The sequence below is a fragment of the Chlamydotis macqueenii genome, chromosome 16, assembly GCF_036417535.1.
Source record: "Chlamydotis macqueenii isolate bChlMac1 chromosome 16, bChlMac1.mat, whole genome shotgun sequence".
NCBI classification, from domain to species: domain Eukaryota; kingdom Metazoa; phylum Chordata; class Aves; order Otidiformes; family Otididae; genus Chlamydotis; species Chlamydotis macqueenii.
This window is the reverse complement of record NC_141571.1, coordinates 769,523-792,389: the sequence shown is the minus strand read 5'-3', so window position 1 is coordinate 792,389 and position 22,867 is coordinate 769,523. Positions and strand designations below refer to the sequence as shown.

The 22,867-nt window shown below is 43.9% G+C and overlaps 2 protein-coding genes across 2 annotated transcripts in view; both read right to left on the bottom strand.

Annotated features, from left to right (window-relative positions):
* Positions 1-22,867, bottom strand: part of RBL1 (RB transcriptional corepressor like 1) — a 278,968-nt gene that overhangs the window by 217,310 nt on the left and 38,791 nt on the right. The window lies entirely within an intron of this gene.
* The window catches only part of SAMHD1 (SAM and HD domain containing deoxynucleoside triphosphate triphosphohydrolase 1), a 29,900-nt gene continuing 7,689 nt past the window's right edge, over positions 657-22,867 (bottom strand). Inside the window, exons 4-16 of the mRNA XM_086760950.1 lie at positions 21,554-21,714; positions 19,788-19,903; positions 19,535-19,605; positions 18,261-18,416; positions 15,992-16,092; positions 15,760-15,868; positions 15,058-15,149; positions 12,579-12,694; positions 9,510-9,649; positions 6,624-6,713; positions 5,315-5,419; positions 4,834-4,971; positions 657-2,730 (exon numbers count right to left, since the gene is read on the bottom strand). Of these exons, the coding sequence (XP_086617076.1) occupies positions 2,608-2,730; positions 4,834-4,971; positions 5,315-5,419; positions 6,624-6,713; positions 9,510-9,649; positions 12,579-12,694; positions 15,058-15,149; positions 15,760-15,868; positions 15,992-16,092; positions 18,261-18,416; positions 19,535-19,605; positions 19,788-19,903; positions 21,554-21,714 (1,518 nt within the window). The 3' untranslated portion in view covers positions 657-2,607. The remainder of the gene's footprint in view (positions 2,731-4,833; positions 4,972-5,314; positions 5,420-6,623; positions 6,714-9,509; positions 9,650-12,578; positions 12,695-15,057; positions 15,150-15,759; positions 15,869-15,991; positions 16,093-18,260; positions 18,417-19,534; positions 19,606-19,787; positions 19,904-21,553; positions 21,715-22,867) is intronic.

Sequence of the window (22,867 nt, the reverse complement as noted above, 5' to 3'; positions counted from 1 at the left end):
CCTGCATCAAACCTTGGCAGCCATTTCCCCAGTTTCCATTTCCTGTGGCCGCTCTGAGACGCTCCATGGCCAGCTCCTCTCTCCTCATGCTGTGGATTCCTCCCCTTTCTGTTATTTACTGCGCTGCAGCACCGGCAATGACCCTCCATTACGAGAGCCGACCCCGTCCTCCCGGGGGAAAGTGTTCCCTGGTATTTGGGGGGACCCTCCCATGCGCCAGTTTGTGCCTGTGGGCTCTGGTCATGTCCTCAGGCACCACTGAAGAGCCTGGCTCTGCTCCTCCGCACACTCCCTCCGGGTATTCCTGCGCACTGGCGAGACCCTCACTGGGGAGCCCAGCACCGCACCCAGCACCCCAGGGGTGGCCTCAGCGGTGCTGGGCAGCGGGGCAGGACCCCCTCCCTCCACCACTGTGACGCAGCCCGGGGCAGCTCTGTCCTGTGAGCCACCCTTCCTGCCCCCAGCCCGCGGTCCGTCCAGCTGAGCTGGCTCCAGCCCAGTTACCAGTCACACCGCACTGTGTTTCAAGCGGGAAGATCTGCGCTTCCACAGAGCAGCGCCTGTCCTTCAGAAACACGCTGGGCTGCTTGTAACTGTGCAACGAGGCCGTTTTTAATAAAGTTCTCACACTGCAAGCCCTTAAAAGAATAGTAAAATAATAGTTTATAAATTTATTCTTAGTTCAGAAAGGCTCAGATTAACACGTTTGAAAAAAGAAATGTTCTCAGAATTTAACATTAAGTATGAATTTTTGCTTAAACATAAGCAAAACATATCTTCCAAGTATAAAGTGCACCTTTTATAATAGATTCAAAACAAACCAAAGCAACAATAACAAATCTAATTATTCTGAACAATACTTGATTTTATGCAGATAAAGGAGATAAATGCCTTCACTCTTCCTTGAAGATGTTCTTCCCTAAAGCAAGAGAAGTTCTTAAAAGCTGTTTGAGAGGTCACACCCTTCTAATAGTTACCTGGTACATCTGCAGATCTGAAACACCGGTAGAGACATGAACAGCAGAGGCTGCACCACGTCACCTCCAGACACACGAGCACAGGGACGTAAGAAAGCAGCAGAGTGCAAAACAACTTCTGGTTATTTCAACAAATGCAATCTGAGTAAGTACGTGAGTACTCCCCCTCCCTCCCTCTGCCTAACAGCTACCGGTTCCCGTGACAAAAAGGGCAGAGGAAACATAATCAGACATGGAGCAAGTCCGGCAGTTCTCTTGCAGTGACGTCCCGTCACGTCAGTTTTCAGAAACTAACCTGGTTACCTGCGCTTGGCTGTCAAAACTGAATGCTGACCTTTTCTTTCCCCTTTTCAGACATGAAAATCCAAAGCTCGTTCCAATTTCTGAGCATTACTGAATTTTTGCTTTGCATTTTTAGTTTTGAGGGTGGGCTTTTTCAAGCTTTTAGGTTTTCTTTAATGAAAGCAGCCTTCCTCTAAGACCTGAGTAAAAGATAGAGGAAAAACATCTTCCTCGTTCTCTTTTTCAACTGGACAGACATTTAGCAACACTCACACGAGTACTGCCAGTAAGGGAAAACTGTAAGAACCCTTGTAGTTCTACAAGGGAGAGAACTCACACAGCAACAGCAGAGGTCCAGGAGAAACAGGGGAGGGATACAAGAATGGAAGAATTCCTGAAGAGCCTGTCTACCCAGTACAGTGTAACGCAGAAACACGGCGCACCCAGTGCCAGGGAGAGCGGAGCCAGGGCCGCACCCCGCTGGCACTCACTGGCCACACGTCCACCTGCCCCGACAAACATTCAAGGAGCTCTGCCTTCCTGCAAGCACTCAAACAATGGACGTTTTGAGCAGTTTTTGCAATTCAGTGTAAAAATATAACATTCAATGTATCAAAAATACACTATAAAACAATAAAAGGCTGCATGTCACTGCAATGCATTGTTACTTCAGTAAAAACGGTGGTCACACTTACAGCAAGAGGTCTGCATCTTCACCAGCTTTCTGAATACCAGAAAAGTAATATTTGGTTATCAAAAAGATTCCCCTCTTCTCTCCTTTTATTTTTTTTTTTAATGAAATTAATTTTGCTATTACTGCAGATGCCATCATGGTTATTTTCAAGTTCTATTATCTTGCTCTACTTTCAGAAGCATACTTACTCCTCTCTTCCTCAGGTACTGAAAAAAAAAACCAAAACCAAACCAAAAAACCCAATAAAATCCACAAAACCCAAAAACCTGAGCTGGAAGTTTTTCTGCTACCTCATGCAATATCACAATCATCTTAAGGAGGGATCAGGACTAGAAGGAACTGTATCATGTCCTCAGCACTTTTTGTAATAATGATGAATTGCAATTTTTAAAGTTACTCTTGCTATACAGTGCAAATACATTCAAAAATAAATGAGAATTGAGTTTGCTCTGCTGTAATAGGTTGTTAATTTTTTAAAAGTCCATTTGGAATATGCACTTTAAGTACCTACGTTAAAACATACTGTATTGTAAAATGCATTTCTGCATTGCTCTATGAATTTTTACAGTCCATCCAACTGGCTTTTAAAAGAGCTGCTGCTTAGGTTTACTCATCTTCCGAAGAAGTAGACTGAATAGTGCAAGAGGAAAAGTGTTACTTATCAAAAGGAAGCCTTTGTTTGCAACTGAGTTTGGAAGGTGTCCTGTGTTTATCATCTCTTCTTTTATTCCAGCTTTCCTTCATTGGAGTTAGATGAGGGGCAACCACATCACCATCCTATCATCAAAAGTCAGAAAATGTTAATGGTAGTACATTCACTTTTGCTTTCAATCCCAATGCAAGAGAAAAGATGCTCAGTACCAGACTTAACAGAAAAAAAAAAATCCAAGCTCCTAGAAGCATTGTAAATCAACAAACATTGAAGACTGCACACCCCAGAGACAGGAACTGCTGTAGTCAGTGGTAGCATCTGGTGGGGAAGAAAAAAAAAAAAAAAAAAATCCCCCACATACCTGAGAAGTCCTCAGCACTGGCAGTTCACCTCTTCCTAAATTATTACCAGCAAATCTAGGAAGATCGGCAGGCTTGTGTTTCAGCCACCAGTATATGAACGAGAAACACTATTATAAGTGTTTCCTCTACCTTGCCACAGTATCTCACTTAAAGCTGTTGCAATCTACCAGCGGTAGATGCTCGGATGTGCCTTCCACTGTCCTGAAGTTTGTAACATCGGTACAGTACCCGGCACGGTCTCCAGCAGCGGTGCTCAGCCCTGCCAGACGCAGATGTTAATCCAGTGCTCAGGCACCACAAACCCAGATGAGAGCAGAGAGCTCTCGGAACTCAGGAACAAGCTGGTGAGACACGTGTTGGTACGTTCTGCAGCGTGCCAGGGCCCACAACATGGATCTGCCTGAACTAGAAGAACGTGCTTGTAGGATACAACCATGCTCTACAAGCAGAGAAAGCCTGTCGCTTGATCCACGTGTAAGAAGCCCTTCTGAACTTAGCTGCTCTCAAAAGACGGATGCCAGAAGCACGACCCAAGAACGAGCCTTAGAACAAGTTTTTTGTGCCTACAGCTGCAGCTCCAGCACATACGCACGCTCATCTGCTGCGTGCTCTTTCATTTCAGAGGATGTAGCTCTTTCCCCAGATTAGACTTGCAGGTGTCTCTAGCAAGTAAGACACAAAGTCAGGGATATTAATGTCCCTGATGAAAAGGAAAAAAGAACATGGTTCACAGAACAAACTGTTCATGCTGCATTTCTTAAGCAACTGGGAGATTTTAATATAAGCATTTCTTTTATTTTGCAGCTTGATCCCAAGTAGTGGAAAATACCCAAAAAAGTGCAAGGAACTAAAGAAAGCTATTTCCTTCCCTGGTATGACTATCAGACAACCAAAAGTGAAAGCCAACCATTAAGGGAGAAACGTAACAGCAAGTTTGCCAGCACACCTATCAAACCTACCGACGCTTCCAGAGTAGAAACTCCTCAGCTCGTGCACGAGGCGGAGCGGCTGCATCAGCATTTTGCACTGAGAAAAACTTACTTGACACAACCGTAACTGCTTCCCTACAATGACGGATATAGTAGAAGTACCAGCACACAGCAAGTTTTTCAGATGAAGGCGCCCACCTTCCTGCAAGGGGGATGTTTATCGCACATCAGCAGTTTACAGCCATGATTGTCACAGGCTTCTCCACCGCCCTTGGCAGGAGGATCACAAAGCAAGATGTATGGACTCAGGTTCTGCTTTAGAGTCTGCTCTGACACTGTTCCCAACACAAAACAAGACATCAGATGAGCTGTAACATACCCTCTTCCTTCCTCACAGCTGGAAACGTTTATGTTCTGAGCGCTGACGGAAACACAGAACAGAAAAGGCCTTCCAAGCACTCCGACGAGGGACTAGATGCCCAGATACTTTCCACTCTAACTCACAGCAAACAAACTGACCATGAATCTCCTGAAGGAGGAGTGAGTTTAATAGTTGATGAACAAGAAAAGAAACGACGGAAAGCAACAGAAGAACTGATCTGACCTCTTCCCCAGAACTTTTAATCTCTCAGTGCTGTTTTAAGCCTTTGAATGAGGCAGCCTGCATGCACGAACTAGTGAGTCCCTGTGTAGATAGTAACTGCCATAAAAACATGACTTTCCAAATGACGTGAGTTATATCAATGCAAATTCTTCACTCTTTCAGTGAAACCAAAGCATGCCAGATATGAGCCACAATAAAACCAGAAGCTAGGTTACTGAGGAGTGGCCCTGTCACAAAGACAAGGGCTACTGCCACGTTTTTAATGAAAGAGCAAGTTTATGGACAAAGGTGAAGAGCTCCAAGAACAAGAAAAACAACACGTGAATTTGTTACCTGTGGTTTGGTGAAATCATTCTCTATACACCACTGAATAAAATACTGTTTTGCAGCTGAAACAATATCTGGATCCTGACTTTTGTAATAAACCCGGATAACCTGCTCTGCAAACGTCACGGGTAAAAGATTTGAAACCTTTGGAATAAAAAAAAGAGATAAGCTTTAGTATTTCTTGGAATTCAGAGTCCAACAAACTTCAGGTTTTTTTAATCTGAATAGAAACGGAGAGCTGTAAAACACACCCCACTACAATCCATGAGCTTCATCCAAATCCATTTTGTTTTTCTAAGACTCACAGTGTATTCGAGTTAAATATTGTTCATATGTAAAGGCTGTCAGGACTCCAGATTGCCATAGTACAACACACACTGAACACCTGCAACAACATGGATTTTCCACAACCTCTCCCCAACTCCTACACAGGTCCATGAACCGTCGCAAGCTATGAAGAAGGCAGATGAGGAAAATAAAAGACTACCTGTTCTTTACTGATCTTGACTGCTTTGGAAGGATCAGCCTTGCAATAGAAGAGAACTTTATCAATGGGATTCTCTTCTTTCATTCCATAATCCATATTGATAACCTTGCATGCAAAACAAAAAAAAAAAAAAGGTATTTGTTAATGTTTGTCTTTAGTTTTCTAAATACCAAAGGATACACGCTATACTTCTGTAAATGACACTAATCAAATAGAACATTAATTAACAGATGATTACTTAACAAAACAATCTGGTATTCACATTTCCTATCTCTTCTTCGACCACCACTCGCTGAAGCTGCCAGGTGGATATTCACACTTACACCAAGAAGCTCCCAGCCGTGCTCTGAAACACTCCAGTTTCAACAGCGGAAGCATGCTGGTCCCCTGCCAGTCTGTGCTTCCCTGAAACACGTAGCCTCCGGAGGAGGCAGTACAGCTTAGGATTTTAAACACGAGGTTTAGACAACATTATTTACATCTGCTTGGTACACCAACAGTTTTGTGGTCAGCAGGCAGAAGCCCACTTCGCCATGACTTCAATTTGTGGGACAAGGAAAGTGCAGTCACCTATTTAAAAGCTAAGTAAACTGCTACAATTTTATCCAGCCTGAAGTGATTCTTCAGTGCAAGGGAGCCTTAGAAGTGCTTTGTGATGCACTCTGTGGAAAGTCAGTCATTAGCTCTTCCCAGAATTAACAAGGAACAGGGATTAAGCTACTTGATACTTGCAGACTGCTCAAGCTCTCTCCTCTGTCTCAGGCTCTCTCCCCACCTGTGCCGGCTGGAGACTGAGCTGTGGCAGCAAGGTGCTGCACGCAGAAGACAATACCCAGGAGTGACTGCCAGGCACCAGGCGTGCAACGCCAGAAGCCTGGAAGTCACTGTGCCTGTTACCCTCTCTCTGGGGCCCGCAGTTTGCTTGCCTTCATAGCCGCAGCAGTGGTTCCAAGACTGCTGGCTTTACCACCCATATGCTAAACCCCAAAGGTTTTCCTACTGCTTCTTTTCAGAGGGCACTCATGGGGGAACTCATTCGTCACGAGGAGCAGAAGTATCCAAACAGTCCAGCGAAGCTGCCTGATGCCTCTGCTCCCAGGCGCTCCCAGCTGCAGCAAACCTCCCACGGGGGACGCTCGCTGCTCTCAGAGCCTTGAGCGGAACAGCTAGGACAGCACTTAGGAGGCAACCCCAGGGTTTTGTTTCTTTGCTCTGCAAATGTACTGAAGCTCATCTCCCATTTCCACTACAGTACCAAGGCCCCAGTGATTCAGAAGTGTTTACTCTGAACCCACTCAGAGATATTTACATCAATTATGAAATCTTCAGCCTTTAGCTCCACATCTGGAGGATCCTTTTCCGGCTTGGAATTAGCAATGCCTTCTGCCAGGCTATTATTCTGAAAAAAGACAGGAACTCAAATTACATTTATGCACTGTCAGGTCTAGAGCAAGGCAACAAAATAATGACAGAACGCGTCACTAAAATAAAGCTTTTATTTCTGCATAGTTTGACACTCTTCTTGCAGCAATCTGTTTGCTTGAATCCTTGCATACCTTAGCCATAAGTTTTCTACCAATCTTTAAAAACAAAACACACGTATACCATGGAGAAGACCCCAATCCTGCCAGCCTGTGGGGGAAGCGTCTTACACCTGATGCCAGGAATGCTGTGGGGTGGGCGGAGGAAGTCCACCCAGGATGTTGAAGTCTCCATGACAGCAGAAAATAAGTACCTTCAAGCTATTGTTTTACTAACACAAATGTGTCACAATGAAGTTCCCCAAAGCTGAATACTGAATGTTTTTACTGAACATTTTTTTTAATGAAGGGCTGCGGGATCTCACCCTCTAATAAAGCTTGTATACCTATACATTGAAACACACCTTAAAAACCCAAGAGACGGACAAGAGCAGTAATGTCATTGATTGCCATAAAGAAAAACAGAAGCAGCAAGCTCCTAGGCAAACTTGGGAGCGGATGGTGACCTGTTTCAAAAGCCGAATGCTGAAACCCACAAGCGGCCTTTGTCTGGTTTTGGACCTGAGAGAATATTCCCTGCTGACAGCTAGGCTAAAGCCAAGCAGACGAGTCTGGTGTGATGGAGAGTGGTTGTTCACAGGAACGTGAAAGTTGTCTTTAAAAGGCTATGGCTGGGCAGGAGAGAGAAGGTTGCCTTTGTCCAGGGCTGCTATGTTCTGGGGAAGACGCAAGATGTCCTGGGAGCGACCGAGACTCATGGAAGAAAAGCTTTGAGTGCTGCACAGAGGCAGCCAGGAGACAGGCCCAGATGGGAAGAAATTCAAATAGCAGGTTTTTTTGTTTGTTTGGTTGGTTTTTTTGCTTCTGTTTTGTCCATTGCAAAGACAGGGAGACTGCTAAGGAGAGGGAATCACACACATTGCCAAGTTGAGGCACATGTGTGATTTGTTGTGACTCAAGAAGCCAAGGAAAGGTTTAGACTGAGAGCAAACCCAGAGGAAAGAACTGCCAGGAGGCAGCCTGTTTATAAGCTATTCTACTTCTATTCTGGATCAGAATGTTTCTCATTTTTTGTTGATTTTTTTTTTTTAAGTTACTTCTTCCAGTTTGCATTAACTGGAAACTTGTCTTTGAATTTAAGAACTCCACAGCTATTTGGGATGTTCTCCTGGCTCTAGTCAGCTTGAGGATCACAAAACTGGATGAGGCTCTGAGCAACCTGATCTGGTTTAAGATGCGTCCCTGCTTCTTGCAGATGGATTGGACTAGATGACCTTTAAAAGTCCCTTCCAACCCAAATTATTCAGTGATTTTAAACACAATGGCATTACAGTCTCTTAAGGAGCAGAACAGACAGCTGTGTCTTGTCCAGCCACTGCTCACCTCCAGCCCTTCAGAAGAAGCTGAGCCTCCAGCATTCCTGCAACAGGCAACTCCAGCACCAGGGGATGAAAAATTCTTCCCCAGTCCCTCAGCTGAGTATCAGAAGCTGCAAAGCATTGTCAAGATTATATTCAGCCACCAACAATGATCCAGTCTCCCTTCAAAACAACACACTGGATATGCCGAGACTCAACGCCTCCAGATAGATTTTCAAAGTGAGACTCTTTTCATGAAGTGAGCTTCTGAAGGGAACTTCTTAAAGGTGGAACTCAAACAATTCACTCTCCTGTCCATCTCCTTATTTGTTAGGCTATCTATTCTGAACTCCTCAGAAGGGCAGAAACTTGACAATCAATGTACAACCTTTCCATGTTATGCTGACCTTTGTCTGAAGATGTTTTCCTCCCTCCTATTTTCTCCTGCTTTTTAAATTCAGAATCTCTTAACACTACTTTTTCTTAGACAAATAACACAGGCAAATCTTCTCTTCAAAAAACGAGATTAACAGAGCAGCAAGACATCTAGTAGTCCTTCTCTAAAGTTTTTCATTAAAAGAGCTGAATTATTTTTCTTAAAGCTTTAGAGATACAGTCAGCCACTTCTGGAAATTTGGCATGGAAAATTTTAAGCATCATGGCTGAAGTTGAGAGATAATTAACTGATGACTTGAAAACATGGTATAGTGCAAGAAAAGCTGAGCTACCTGAAGTAATGTCAGCTCTAATATAGCATTATTTTGAAATAAGACAACAGCAGTTAAATCTATGTCTGATGAGTGCTTTGAAAAGTAAACACTGGAAAAAAACCACACGCATGCTCATGCTGAGTATAGAATTGAATACCAAGAAATTTAGAAGTTACTATTCAGCTTGACATTTGTTCTCAAAGTCAAGCACACAAATTACGATTCAAAGGAAAAGCGTTCCTTATTATTTTTTAAATGCTAATGAACACAAGATGATAGTGATAACGTTCTGAATCACTGGACTATAACAGCTTTTTATACAATTTTTTATTTTTCAGAAAACATTTTTTCTGAAACTATTTCTGCAACAATCAACTTCTGAATTTCTACCTCTTGCTATTCTTCTGGCTTTCTGTAGATAAAACTCTTCCCAGTTTCCTATGACATGTTTCATGGCTCAGCTATATAGAGACAGGAGGAAAACTTTTGATGCTATTTTTTGGAGTAGCAGTTAAGAAAAAGAAAAAAAAAAGCCAAACCAAACAAACAAAAACCACACAGAGACAGAGGATAAAAAAAGACAGTCGGCAACTTAGAGAACATTTTTACAGGACAGAATTCAGAATCTTCCACTAAGGGACATTACCTTTACAACTTCCCTCATTATTTCAGGTTTAGTCTCTCCTAAAAACTTGTATAATTCACGTCGTTCAATTTTATGCAAGATTTCTTGTGCCTCCTTCAGTTCTGGAGAACTTGAGTGCAGAATTTCCAGGTAGATATTATCTGCCAAAGTTGCATTGATTTTTGTTAAGTATGTCAAAATCCAGTGTCACAGCAAAACGCACGTACACGACAAAGGTTAAAGCAACAAGAATAACTGCTAATTCAGGAAAGACACTCACTTTCAGAGAATGACCGAACAGACTCAGTCTGACCACTGAGAAGTCACTTACAATACCATCCCGATTATCATCACATCTGCAGCTGCTGTTGACGGAAGAATTAGCTCAATTCTCAGCCGTGCAACAAGTTTTACCATTTCACTGGAAGTTGCTTAGTCTTGTTCAGCAGAATATCCTAAACGCCAGCAGTGGCTCAGATACAAGCGCACTGCATCTGGTACAAGAACCAAGTCCTTTTGTTAAACTTCTGAATTTGTCAGACTTTGGATGCTAGCAGCAAAGTGCCCCCTCCTGTCCCCACAGGACAGTGAAGTACGCAGCGTGTTTCCCACCATCAATATGAGCAGCGAGACAGGTTTCTTTTGACATGGCTTCGGAGTAAAAAGGTTATTTTTGGCTATCCTAAAGAAACTGCTGCTGTCAGGGTGCTGCCTGCCTGTCACAATCAACACAGCCGCACTCCACATCTACTTGCACCCCCAGTCAGAAATACCTAGGCAGCTTTGACCAGTGCTGCAAGCATAGCTCTGCAAAGCCCCGCCTAGGACTGCAATTGGCTTAAGCAGCTCCCAACACACTCCAGAAGCCAGCTACGAGCCACGTACCAAAACATCTTTAACTGAGGGCTGTTTTTATGGACAGAGTTATCAAAGTCAGGTACTTCTCCACAAAGAACAACAGACTAGGTCTCTTCAGACTGAAAGAAAAGATAATGCAGGGGAAATAAGAAGCCTGTGAATGCATTCATTGTGCAAAAGCAGCAACGAAAAGGAATGGTTTGTTGTCTCATTCATTACTAAAACTAGGACTTGCTGTCAAATCAGGAGGCAACAAGTTAAAAACTAATGGTGGTGCTTCACCCATCATGGAAGAAAGCTAGGGAACTTCCTGCTGTAGAACCTCACAGAGGTTTATAATTTGCAAAGATCCAGGAGGCAACTGGACAGTTTCACAGAAGTACCACTCATCATGGACCACTGAAAACAAGCCTATTGTCCTCTCAGAAGCCCCCAGGTTGCAACCACTGGATGAATGTAAGGAAGGATCTTGAGCTGAGAGGAAGAACACATAGTTGTCCTCCGTGGGCCACAGCTACATCTGCATACTCCCTACATTGCTCTCCTTGTGGAACAGGACAGCCCCAGCGAGCACCTCCTTGCTGTGGCAGACTGTAAGAGGCAGGGGACAGTCCTCGTCCCCGAGCTGTGCTCCTCACAGGGTACTGCAGTCAGCAGGCCGTTACAATAGGACCCTGGTGCTAACTTGCTAGCATGGCTGATCTTTCAGATCAGAGAGCCCCGAGGGAACAGATCCTGGCCCACAAAGAACTTAATCTCAGTTCTTGCCTTTCTGTCCAGCCTTCCAGGGCCCAACACTACAATTCCTGCTCTCCAATTGCTACTGACACTCAAAGCCAACCCCTTCTCCTCCTCTGGGGCAGAGGCATGCAGTCAGAGGGCCAGGCAGCTCCTCATCAGGACTCCATGCAGCCCCTTCACCTGCTCAATGCAGCAGCAGGTCTGGGGTCAGGCTAGATGTGCCCGTGACAGAGGAAGGATTGCCAGCAGAAGGCCTTTACCACGAGACAGGTTAAGGCACACAGGATCCTCTGCAGCAGTGCCCTCAGCCTCTGCCATCTTGTCCATGGACCAAAGACAGAAACTTGAGTCTCTTGGCTGACCAGCCAAGGCTTGGTGACGGATACTCAGGGAAGTTGTCTTGCCACTCAGGAAAGATGGCTTGGGAGTCCTTGTGAGCTGTAGCTCACAGGTGCTGCGAGAACTGCCAGTACTTGGCAGCACTCTTCAGCAGGGTCTGCAGCATCCTCTGCCCTACAGCTATCCAACCACAAACTCCTCGGTGCAGCAGGGTCTGCCTCGCTCTCGTTGGCCTCCCTTCCCCATGCCGCACAAAGCTGGTCAGGGTGTGCCACGGCACCAAACACCAGCCAGAGGAATGAATGCTGGTGTGCCTCACAGGGAGGACCAGGAGAGGCAGATAAAACCAAGACATCACGGTGGTGGGAAGCCATGGAACTACATAACAGAGGACACAACACAACTCAAGACAGTTTCCGTGAATTCAGTAATTTCTCTCTTTCCTCTTCACAGCACTGAGCCAGACCTTGAGAACTTGGAAAACATCACAAGTCTCAGCTCTTGTTCCTTCACTCTGTGATCAAGCTGGCATTCCCCTGCACATCTTCAAGCAGATTGCTGCTCCGTGTACTTATCTTACAAGAACCATTCACACAAGCTCTTATCCAAGCAATTAGAAACTTTCAGCAATAAACTAAGTTATTCATGTATTCTGTTTTCTTCTGCTATATTTGCAAGCACACTAGCAATGTCTCAAGCAAATCAAATCAGACCCTAAAGCCCTTTGAAACCTGCCTTGGGGTCAGCTTCACACTACACACACATACAGTACTCCTCCACCTGATGTAGCTAGATGTAGTATCACTCAGAGCTGACTTACATCCCACTTGTCACAAGTACAACAAAGTCAGAGCACAGGCAGGACCTCCTGACAGCACTGCCTGCAATAATGTGAATTTGAATGTGTGCAGAATACAAGAAGCTGGTGCTTCTCTCTCTCTCTCTCAACATAAAAGTAATTTGAACTAGAAGCTCTTCTCTCCCAGTAAGATATGGAAGCACAGAGATGGGACAGTTCAGGTCTGCTCCACCATCTGTGCACAAAAGCAGTATTTGAGAGTCTTAGGCATGGGCAAGGAGCTCACTGTAAAAACAGCATCCTAACAGACACTCATGTTCTTTTACTTAAGAAAAAAATCTGAGAGCTCATACCAGTTAGCTTAGTGTAGGCTTCCATGTCCTCCATAGCTGTAGAAATGTGGTACACTTTTCCTCCAGAGCCTTCTATTTTTAAGAATTTGTCTGCTTTTTGAAAGGCTTCTGTAATCCTAGTTTGAGACAAAATTAAGAGTTAAGAAAAGCATCATTTTGAAACATCTTACTGCTTCAGAGTCAAGAAGAAATGCATCAGTATGTTATAAATAAAGACCACAGAAGAAGCTGCATCCTGAGCACACAGCAGACCCTGATCGCAGATGTTGCCCATCTCAGAGTCTTTCCATTTCCGGAACACAGGCTCAGATCAGACCGTGACCTTCTTCCAATGAATAAGCAAGGCCACTTTGTTCTGCTTCACACTACAAGCTTAACACTGCTCAGAGGACTGCAGAACCTGAGAGACCATGGCCACTGAGCCGCGAGGAGGCTGCCCCACAGATGACAACATCCTCTCATAGACCACTTGCTCCAGGGGTTAACTGAGAGAACACAAAGAGTTGTAAAGGTAAAGTATTGTGAACACGTGGTATTTTCAGGTGGGAAAAACTGATGTTCTAAAGATCAAGTTCTTCCAGAGTTTCCTGTACCTTGCTGTCATTTTCAGCTTGTACGCTCATTTGGAAAGGCTGCTATAATTAAAGTAAGCCAATAACTAAATTTCTTGGCTTTTTCACTCTTCACACGTAGGTACTGTCAAACCCCTAGCATTTTCAGTCTGAGCTGCAGAGGATCACTAAGCCAGGAGCTGAAGTACAGGAAATGAATCACTCCTGCACTGTGTAATCCTCCGCGTTCCTTTTTTCCAAACTCAGTAGGTAGTTACTTGGCAGCCAAGATCCTAATGGAAGAACATTTGTCGATACTAGTATTTCTGCTTTTCAAGAAAAATAAAGAGAATAATGCTATAGGGAAACTTCTACAGACGTCAACAAGAGAGGTACAAATGCAGGTAGCCAGGTGAGCCGGTCCTGAGCTGTTCCTGCTGTGGCATTACAGAAACACAGTCAGGACTCAGCTGACCCACAGGAAGCTTGCTTGTGACTTTACTCTGTTAGTAATCTTCTCTATCAACCAGCCACTTTGAGCTAAGAGGTCTCTGACCTGTAGCTAAAGATTTGACTTCAGCTGTCAGCAGTTAAAACAGCATAAGCACACTCTGGTCCTGTGCTGCTTCAGGGCTTTAGGAATTTTCCTCTAATTGAATTTCACACAGAAGGATGTTGTTGTTGTTCTCATCTCTCTTTGTTAATCACAGCCTCTGTGATACTCTATGCACTGAGCCTCGCCACAAGAACTGGGCTACATAGTCCAGTGGCTTTTATTGTATGTCACGTCTTATTAGAGAATCACAGAAGGGTTTGGGTGGGAAGAGACCGTTTAAAGGCCACCCAGTTCAACCCCCTGCAAGGAGCAGGGACATCTCCGACCAGATCAGGTTGCTCAGAGCCCCGGCCAACCTGGCCTGGAACGTTTCCAGGGATGGGCCATCCACTGCCTCTCTGGGCAACCTGGGCCAGAGCTCCACCACCCTCAGCATAAAAAACTTCTTCCTTATGTCCAGTCTGAATCTTGCTCCCTCTATTTTAAAACCATTACTCCTCATCCTGTCACACCAGGCCCTGCTGAACAGTCTCTCCCCACCTTTCCTGCAGCCCCCTTTAGGCACTGGGAGGCCGCTCTCAGGTCTCCCCGGAGCCTCCTCTTCTCCAGGCTCAACAGCCCCAGCTCTCTCAGCCTGGCCTCACAGCAGAGCTGCTCCAGCCCTCTCAGCATCTGCGTGGCCTCCTCTGGACCCTCTCCAACAGCTCCATGTCCTTCTGATGTTGGGGGCTCCAGCACCGGCTGCAGTACTGCAGGTAGGGTCTCAACAGAGCAGAGGGGCAGAATCCCCTCTACTGGCCACGCTGCTGGGGATGCAGCGCAGGATGTGGTCAGCTTTCTGGGCTGCAAGCGCACATTGCTGGCTCATGTTGAGCTTCTCGTCCACCAGCACTCCCAAGTCCTTCTCCTCAGGGCTGCTCTCCATCCATTCTCCGCCCAGCCTGTATTTGTGCCTGGGATTGCCACGACCCAGGTGCAGGACCTTGTGCTGGTTGAACTTCATGAGGTTTGCATGGGCCCACCTCTCCAGCCTGCCAAGGTCCCTCTGGATGGCATCCCTCCCCTCCAGCGTGTTGATGGCACCACACAGCTTGGTATCGTCAGTGAACTTGCTGAGGGTGCACTCTATCCCACTGTCCATGACACCGGCAAAGATGTTGAACAGGGACAGGCCCAATACTGATCCCTGGGGAACACCACTCATCACTGGTCTCCACTTGGACCTTGAGCCATGTGACTCTCTGACTGCAGCCATCCAGCCAATTCCTTATCCACCGAGTGGATACTGATTATCTGAATATTCCAAATGGATATACAGTTTCAAGAATTTAAAAATAAGTAGTATGTAAGAACAGGAAAATATAATACTTGCATTATTTCAATGATGTTGCCAATCTTATGCTGGTATGCTCGCCGGTGCAGGCAATTCCGCGTGTGGAACATATCATACAAATTTCCAGCTTCCTGAATAAAAAAAACAAACATAATCATAATTTACTTTTGACATGTCTCGATTGGAAAAATAAAACAATCAAGGAATCAAATGAGTTGTCTCCTTCCATTTGCAGCATAGAGCAAAATGGTTATTTTTCACAGTTTACAAATTTTGAAACAGACTCAGGCTACTGCGGGAGAGCAGAGACCTGACAGTGACCCCAGGCAGCCTGGGCAGAGAAGAGGACCTCTTGCTCCTTTAGCAGCCCCTCACCAAAGCCACATTCACCTTCTGCTCAGAAGACACAGAGCAGGATCATGCACAGCTGATGGTTTTGTAGAGCCTCCCCTGGAAGGACCTGCCACAAGCCCTTTCAAACAGAGGCTTGCTCTGTCCCTCTCCTCCATAAACCAGTTGCTTCTGAGAACAGTCTTCAGAGCAGCAACTACTTCTTCCTCTCTTGGGCTAAAAAAGCGTCTGGCAGGCAAGCCCACCATCCCCCTGCAATCCAGAGTGCAGCGGCACCACGCTGCTCAAGGCAGGCCATGCCATGCCACTTTGCGCACGTTCTCGGTGTGCTGCTGTACCTCGCGTGCATTTTGCTGCGGAGTGTCCGCTCGGTTCACACACACTGCTTACCTTGTCACGGGTACAGATATGCTTCTGGTTTTCTACTTCACAGACCCGAGAGAATTTAAGTAATCGCTTATAATCAAAATTGTTCTGGATTCCTAGGTGATGGCAGTCCCTAAAAACATTCCACAGGCAGTGTTTAACAATGTACTTGTACATATAGTAGCATTAATACTTGTACATATAGTAGCATTTCAGTAGGAATTCATAATAAAAACAAAAACCGTAAGATTTGTACCTTGCAAAATAATCCCACTTGTCAACGTCAATGCCATTCTTTTTGTTAGCTACTATCTCATATAGGAAACTCTTCTCCTTTGGTCGACCACGGTAGGGCCACTAACAACAGGGGAGTTAAGAAGAAAAAAAAAATCAGAAACAATAAGAAATTAAAGTGTGCAAACAATGTGTGAACAGTGTTTTAAAGACAATGGGAAGACACTTTGATTTTGCCTGTGTTAAACATCAGACACTGAGGTAGCAAAGGACACAAAGACAACAAAAGAGCTTTCAGAAGCTGTCGGGCATTAGAAATCCAGAACTAGGGCTTAAGCAGCTGACTTCCCAGAATATCAGAAAGAATAAAAACCATGTACACAAGTTATTTAATTTCCCATTCTATTAAAGCAAAGCCTGCAGCTTTGAAACACCAGAAAAACTGCATAGCAACAAAGAGGGGAAAAGGTTGGAATCAAATCATTTAATCCTCAGAGAATTATTCAAACCCACCAACATGTCACTGTCTTGCACTCTTCTGCAATCAGATATACAGCTTTATAGAACAGAGTTTTAAAACAATTATTTAGATGTTCTAAACAAAAACTGTTTACACAGCCAGCTACTTAAACTCCTAACCCACAAGGGACAACTCAGCCATGAGCAAACAAGAAATCAACACCAAAATAATAAGATACAAGTTGAACATAAACATTATTTTCTTGAAAATGTAATGATTCTTCAGCTAAACAAAAAAAAAATGTAATGAAGTGGCCTTGAAATCCTGAAGGTGGAAAGCATTGTATACAAACAGATAAATGGCTTTCATGTTACCTGCGTTACAGAAATACTAAAATTGATATGAATAAGAACGGAAAACATGTAAGCAGCAGGAAGAAAGCACATCATCGATAAAAATACCCTGTGCTGACCACAAAGAGCTCTGCTACTGGCACAAAGTTCAGGACACTGTTGATGTTCAACACACAAACAACCCACTGTTCACATCAGGACCAGAGTGCCCACAACGCACTAACGTCCCAGCACAGATGCCTGTAGGCTGGTGAGACCACCAGAGTACAAACGACTGCCAGTGGAAGACCCTGCAGCCTCACACCAGGAGGGTGGCAAGAATGCTGCCATGTATCACATTTTTTTTCCCATTATCCTGCTGGAAAACGGGCACAGAATCCAAACAAGGGAAAAACAGATTTTGGGTAAGAATCTAGCAAAGATCAATGGAGGTGGCAGGCAGTAAGATTTGTCTGCAAATGAGTGTGAGTGGGTAAAAATTAACCTGCAGACTTTGTACGTGAACACCCTCCTCCTGTAAGATCTCAGACTGGATTTTATTACACTAAGTTCCTGTGTGTCATTAGTGTTGCAGTACACGTGGCAGAACTACACACTACTCCAGCAGAAAATAACGGGTGAGTGCAAACATTTGTGGGTGATTTGTCTGGGACAACACACAAATTCTGATTAGGACCAGACTGTCATGACAGATCTCCCACTGACGGATTCTTAACTCTGGTAGCAACTGAATGGGTGTCCTTGAAGAGATGACAAGAGCTGTAAAGTGTGAACTGTGGAGGAAGGATTTAATTCTTTCACAGAGCTGCAAGGATTAATAATCACGATCTCTTCTTCCTTGCCTCTTGAGGCAACACATTTCTCCAAGCCTTATCGCTGCCTCTATGTTTGTTACTGCAATAAATCCAAGAATTTTGCCGCTGTCATCAAAACTAATGCAGCTCTGGCACTTGGGCCATGCTTTGCCTTGCTCATCATTTCATCTCTGTCAGTTCTCAGTTTTGTTATCCATTATCAGCTTGTTACCCTAAACTATTATGAGGCTTTCCTCATAAACCCACCTGGAAACATGACCTCTGATCACCACAACCTTCAGGCATCCAGTAAACTGGCTGTTATCCTAACCCGGTCATTTAAGGTTTCCATTAAAAATGCTGTATCGGTTAAAAATGTTCTACCAGTTCTACCAACGCAGTTACAGTGAATTAGGTTCACTAAATACAAATAATATTCTTAAGTTTCTCTATAATCTGAAGACTTTGAGGTAAGAACTTCTCAGGAAGATGTGAGCACATAACATAGTGAAGCTACCACCTCCTGCCAGCACTGTAAGAAATAAACACTACACTTCTGTAGCACCTCTTGTGCCAGGATTGTCAGAATTTCATGGGGCTAAAAATAAATAATAAAACATAACAGAAGCAAAAATTATCTACTGTTTCAGTAAAATTAAAGATATTTATTGGGATAAGACTCACCGATTTCTCACAAGTGGTTTCATCTATAGGCCCTCCTATTTGTTCCTTGATGAAGTTCATATCTTCTTCCAGGACAAGACCATAGGACTTCATGACTTCTTCTAGTTTATTGGAAGTGATCAAGTGATCAAACATTTCAACAGAAGCAGTTTCATGCTGTGAAAAACACACCTAAATGTCGCATTACAAAGTTTAAACATCTTTCTTGCAGTGTCACAGCTTTCTCCTAAACCAGCAGCACTGCCTGGCAGGGCACCTGGGCACGGCAGTGGCAAAGGGCAGCACTCCCCTGAGCTTCTATTCATTTTGTATCTGACCAAACAGGACATCACCCGGTCCACGGAATCCAGAAACACACTCTTCAGCAGAGAGGAGTTAATTTTGTGTTTTAACAAACAGCAGTAAGACAGTTACAATGCTAAAAGACAAAATAACCAGTTCTGTTGTGCAGAAGATGAACAAGTTAACTCAGCTGATTTCGCTTACTAATTACAAGCAGAGAGAGGCCTGAAAGGACTGCATTACATTTCATTCACAACAATCAACCCTTGAAACTTTGTTCAAAGTTTCTGAAAGTTTGAATTCCAAACACTGTATTAAATATCCTGGTCTTGACTAAAAATCTTAACCTGGAAAGGAAGCTCCCAGGTGGTATTTTGCACCTGTAAAATATACTCTGAAGAAAGCTTGTAATATGCATTTTAAGGCACAATGCTGGCTTAAAATGATCAGTGCAGTCCTAAGGAATTCTGCCTCTTCAGAGTCACACTACAGGCATTGACAAGACCAAGACATTTAATTTCTCCTCTGTGTCACCCAGCATGACATCTGCAGGAAGTGGACATGCGTACACAGAGATCTCATGAAAGTCCACAGGAGTTTAAGAGCATTTGCACTTTCAGGGAAGAGATGCTGATGACAAACATCTGCCCTCACTTACTTCCCACATCTCTTCCTGCTTTGCTAGTAAAGCCGCATCTGCTCATGGCCATGTTGGTCTTTAATTATGCCATCAAAACAATGCCATAAGAAAAGGCTAGATGATCACAGAGTGGAATAAATCTTCCATCAAACATGTGTGAAAAGGGCCCATGACCTTAAAAATAAAGGTTACACAGGTTTAATCTGAGACATAGTTGTCAGTAAAAATATTCTGAGCAAGCTAAGGATCTGGATCACTATATTCTCACAAGCACTGGCAGTCTCTAAAGATGAATTATTCTCCCTTTAAAATTTTCGGTTTTCTATTTTTACTTTAATAGTGAAAAGCCTACCTTCCACTTCAAATCTGGACGAGTGAGTGGAATAAATCTTCCATCAAACATGTGTGAAAAGGGCCCATGACCTTAAAAATAAAGGTTACGCAGGTTTAATCTGAGACACGGTTGTCAGTAAAAATATTCTGAGCAAGTAAGGATCTGGATTCTCTTGTACTTGATTTGATTGACATCATCATGAGGAAGAGTCAGTTCTAGGGAATACACCTTCCTAAGACACCTTAAGTACTACTGCACAGGTGTTGCTTACCCAAATCATGACAAAGCCCAGCAATTTCTACACAGAGGATATCTCGCTGGGTTATATCCAGTTCTGGTTGCCTCTCCATCAGTGCACGAACCAGACATCCTGCTAAGTAGCCCACTCTGTTGCGGGGTGGGGGGTGCGGGGGGGAGGGAAAAAAAAAAAGTGAATATACAGCCCTTGTCTGAGAGGCAGCACACAAAAAATACTAAAACCTTGACCTGCAACAGAATCACAGACAAACTATTTCCTGTAGTTGAGTTGTAGTCATTAGTAACACACTTGAAAGCAAAAAAGCATGAGATACCACACGCAAAACAAGGAGAAAACAGCATCCTGCACTACTTCATAATGCACAACCACGGAGTAACGGTGTGAGCGAACGGCAGTGCGTTACTGACAGCGTGCATCCTGAAGCACCACAGCTTACACAACGTTCTTTGACTTCCAGTCAGTGCAACCGCAAAGGCCCACAGCACAGCATTTTTTTCTTCTCCCAAATTGCTATTTTAATAATAGCTTATGACAATTACTTCTCTTCTTTTTGTTCATTTTAGATTTTACATTTAATGCCAGTGGATGGGACTCTCTGTGCTCATAATATGAAAACAGCAGGAACGAACATACAGCACCTACTCCTATAAACTGTTCAGAACTCTACACCAACTTCCTTCTCCACTTGCCTCAATGGTCCCCCTTGCAGAACATCCTAAAGCAAGCCAAAGTTTTATATGACTAGGTATTATCTTTCATTAGACCAAATTTTACTGTTTGGTGGTTTTTTACTAGACCAATAAGCACACAAATCTCACTTCTCATTTAACACTGCAGAAATCTTCAAAATTATAGAAAAGTTAAGAATAACCTGCCCTAAGTTTAACTACATAGATTAACTGACCTGTTCAAAAGAAAAGGTTGTTGATACCACTGGAGTTTTCAGACTCGTGTTGCAAAAGCTTTTTTTACATCCCTCACATTTTTGTCTCTTCAGGTTTAGCAGATGCAATCAATCCAGCTTGCCTCACTGATTTGACCCTTTTGCATCTTGCTAGTGTCACAGAGGTGGGGGGCAGAAGACAGACTTAACTCCACAATATTTCAGCACTAAGAAAAGCAATTTTAGTCTGCCCGGATCACCTGAATAAACATCATTGACTAGGTTAACCTCTCTGCACCTTGGCATATACCTTTAAAACAAGCTTAAATTTCTCATTAATCAGCTTCTCTGTGGAGTGTGAACAACCTAGCAACAGTCCGGGAATCCTTGTGTCCATCATCTGTTTCTGTTTAACTTATATTACAGCTAACAGCCTGACAATGTGCTATCGACTGCATAAAGCACACAACTGCAAATGCAAACATTACAGGTAAGATGTGTCTTGGCAGTGCTGGACAATATAAGGGGGCTACAAGTGTCTGGCAAGTCACTTATAACAGCCCTCGTACCCTGCCCAGGTTCCTGCTTTAAAATTCAAATTTTGACATAAAGCACTCGCAGTTTTTAACTAACATTATTCTTAGAAGAAGAGGGGGTGGGGGAGGAAATCTAACATCGACCCATCTTATAGGTTTCTTTATCTGTCTTTATTAGATGAACTTAAAGGGAACAGCCCATAACCCCACAGGATATCCAGGAATATCTGTGAGACCACAAATGCCCCCACAGCAGTTGTCACCAGCCCTCAAAGACAGCAATGCCCCTTGGCTGCCACTGCACTAACTCAGGGAAATCCAAACAGAAGAGGTGTGCATGCAAGACATCACCACCTTACCCTATAGAGTGTTCAAAGCGGTTGTGAGAGGCTCCTGGAAAAACAAAGTAAGTGCCACCCAGCTGCTTAATGTATCGGAGGCGCTGAAACTGAGGCGTGTCGATAATACGAACAAGAAGGGGATGTATTTCAATGTGCCCATGAATCGGATCGTTAAAAACCTGCAAAAGCCAAACAACAGTGTAATCAACATTTAAAATTTTACTTCGAAAAGAAACAGGCACTAAGGTAAAGGACACCTAGAACGGTCAGGTATTTGGTGGGAGAGGGCGATTGTTTTGTTTTCTCCTGTAAAACAGCCATATCCTGTCTACCCTATATCAAGATTTATCTTGGAGAACTACTTAAGCATTACATCAAAAAAGACAAAGTTGCGTATTTCAGAGGGCAAGGGAATTAAAGTAAAAATCTCTAAAAACGTTATCTGCATCTGTGTAATTCCAAAACTTAACACTTGAGAAAAGCACTGTCTTTATTAATTTGCTATCCAGGTAAAGCACAATGCTGCAATACATGTCTGAGATATCTAAGAATGTTTGGTTTGACATTGCTCATGTTTTTTAAAATCAAGTGAACTTTTGCAGAGTAGAAATTATGATTCTTACCTCTTCCACAAAACAAAACGCAAAACTCAAGATAACTGAAATATATAGGAAACACTCCCTGATCATCCCTAAGCACAGGTTTTAAGAGACATCTGAGTAACCACATTGACTTATTAGAGAAGATAAAAGACATATTTAATCCTTGCCTCAAAACCACAGACAAAACCATTTCATCACACACATATCTTGGTCAAATACTGAGGCAAATAAGGTTTTCCTGTGTTCTCTCTGCTCTCCATCACTGAGCTGACAGGGCTCTAGCAGATGTGCGGACCACTAAGGAACACCTGCAGCCTTGGCCTGAGTTAAACCAACACACACCGCTGTGAGAAACTGTTGGACACGGCAAACAGCGGAAGTGAGGAAGAGTCTGTCAAACCAGGCCTGGGGCTAAACTAATTAAAAAAAACAAGGGGAGGCTCTGCACAGAAAGAGATGTGAAAGGGAATCTTCTCAACACATTTCAAACAGCTCATCGGCTCATTCAGTCTCTCACAACCACCAGCAGCCCACAACAAGCTCTTAGCTGATGATTTTCACAATTTTTCTGGTTACTGTGGTTTTTCAAAGATCACCTGCTACCAAGGAGAAGGGCTCAGAATTTGCTGCTCTGCAAAGGAAAGGCACCACTGCACCAAAAGGAGGGGAGGCAGAGGGACAGGGAGAGACATGGGGCTGCAAAGCACCAGCAAGGGCCTGGCAGCAGCAT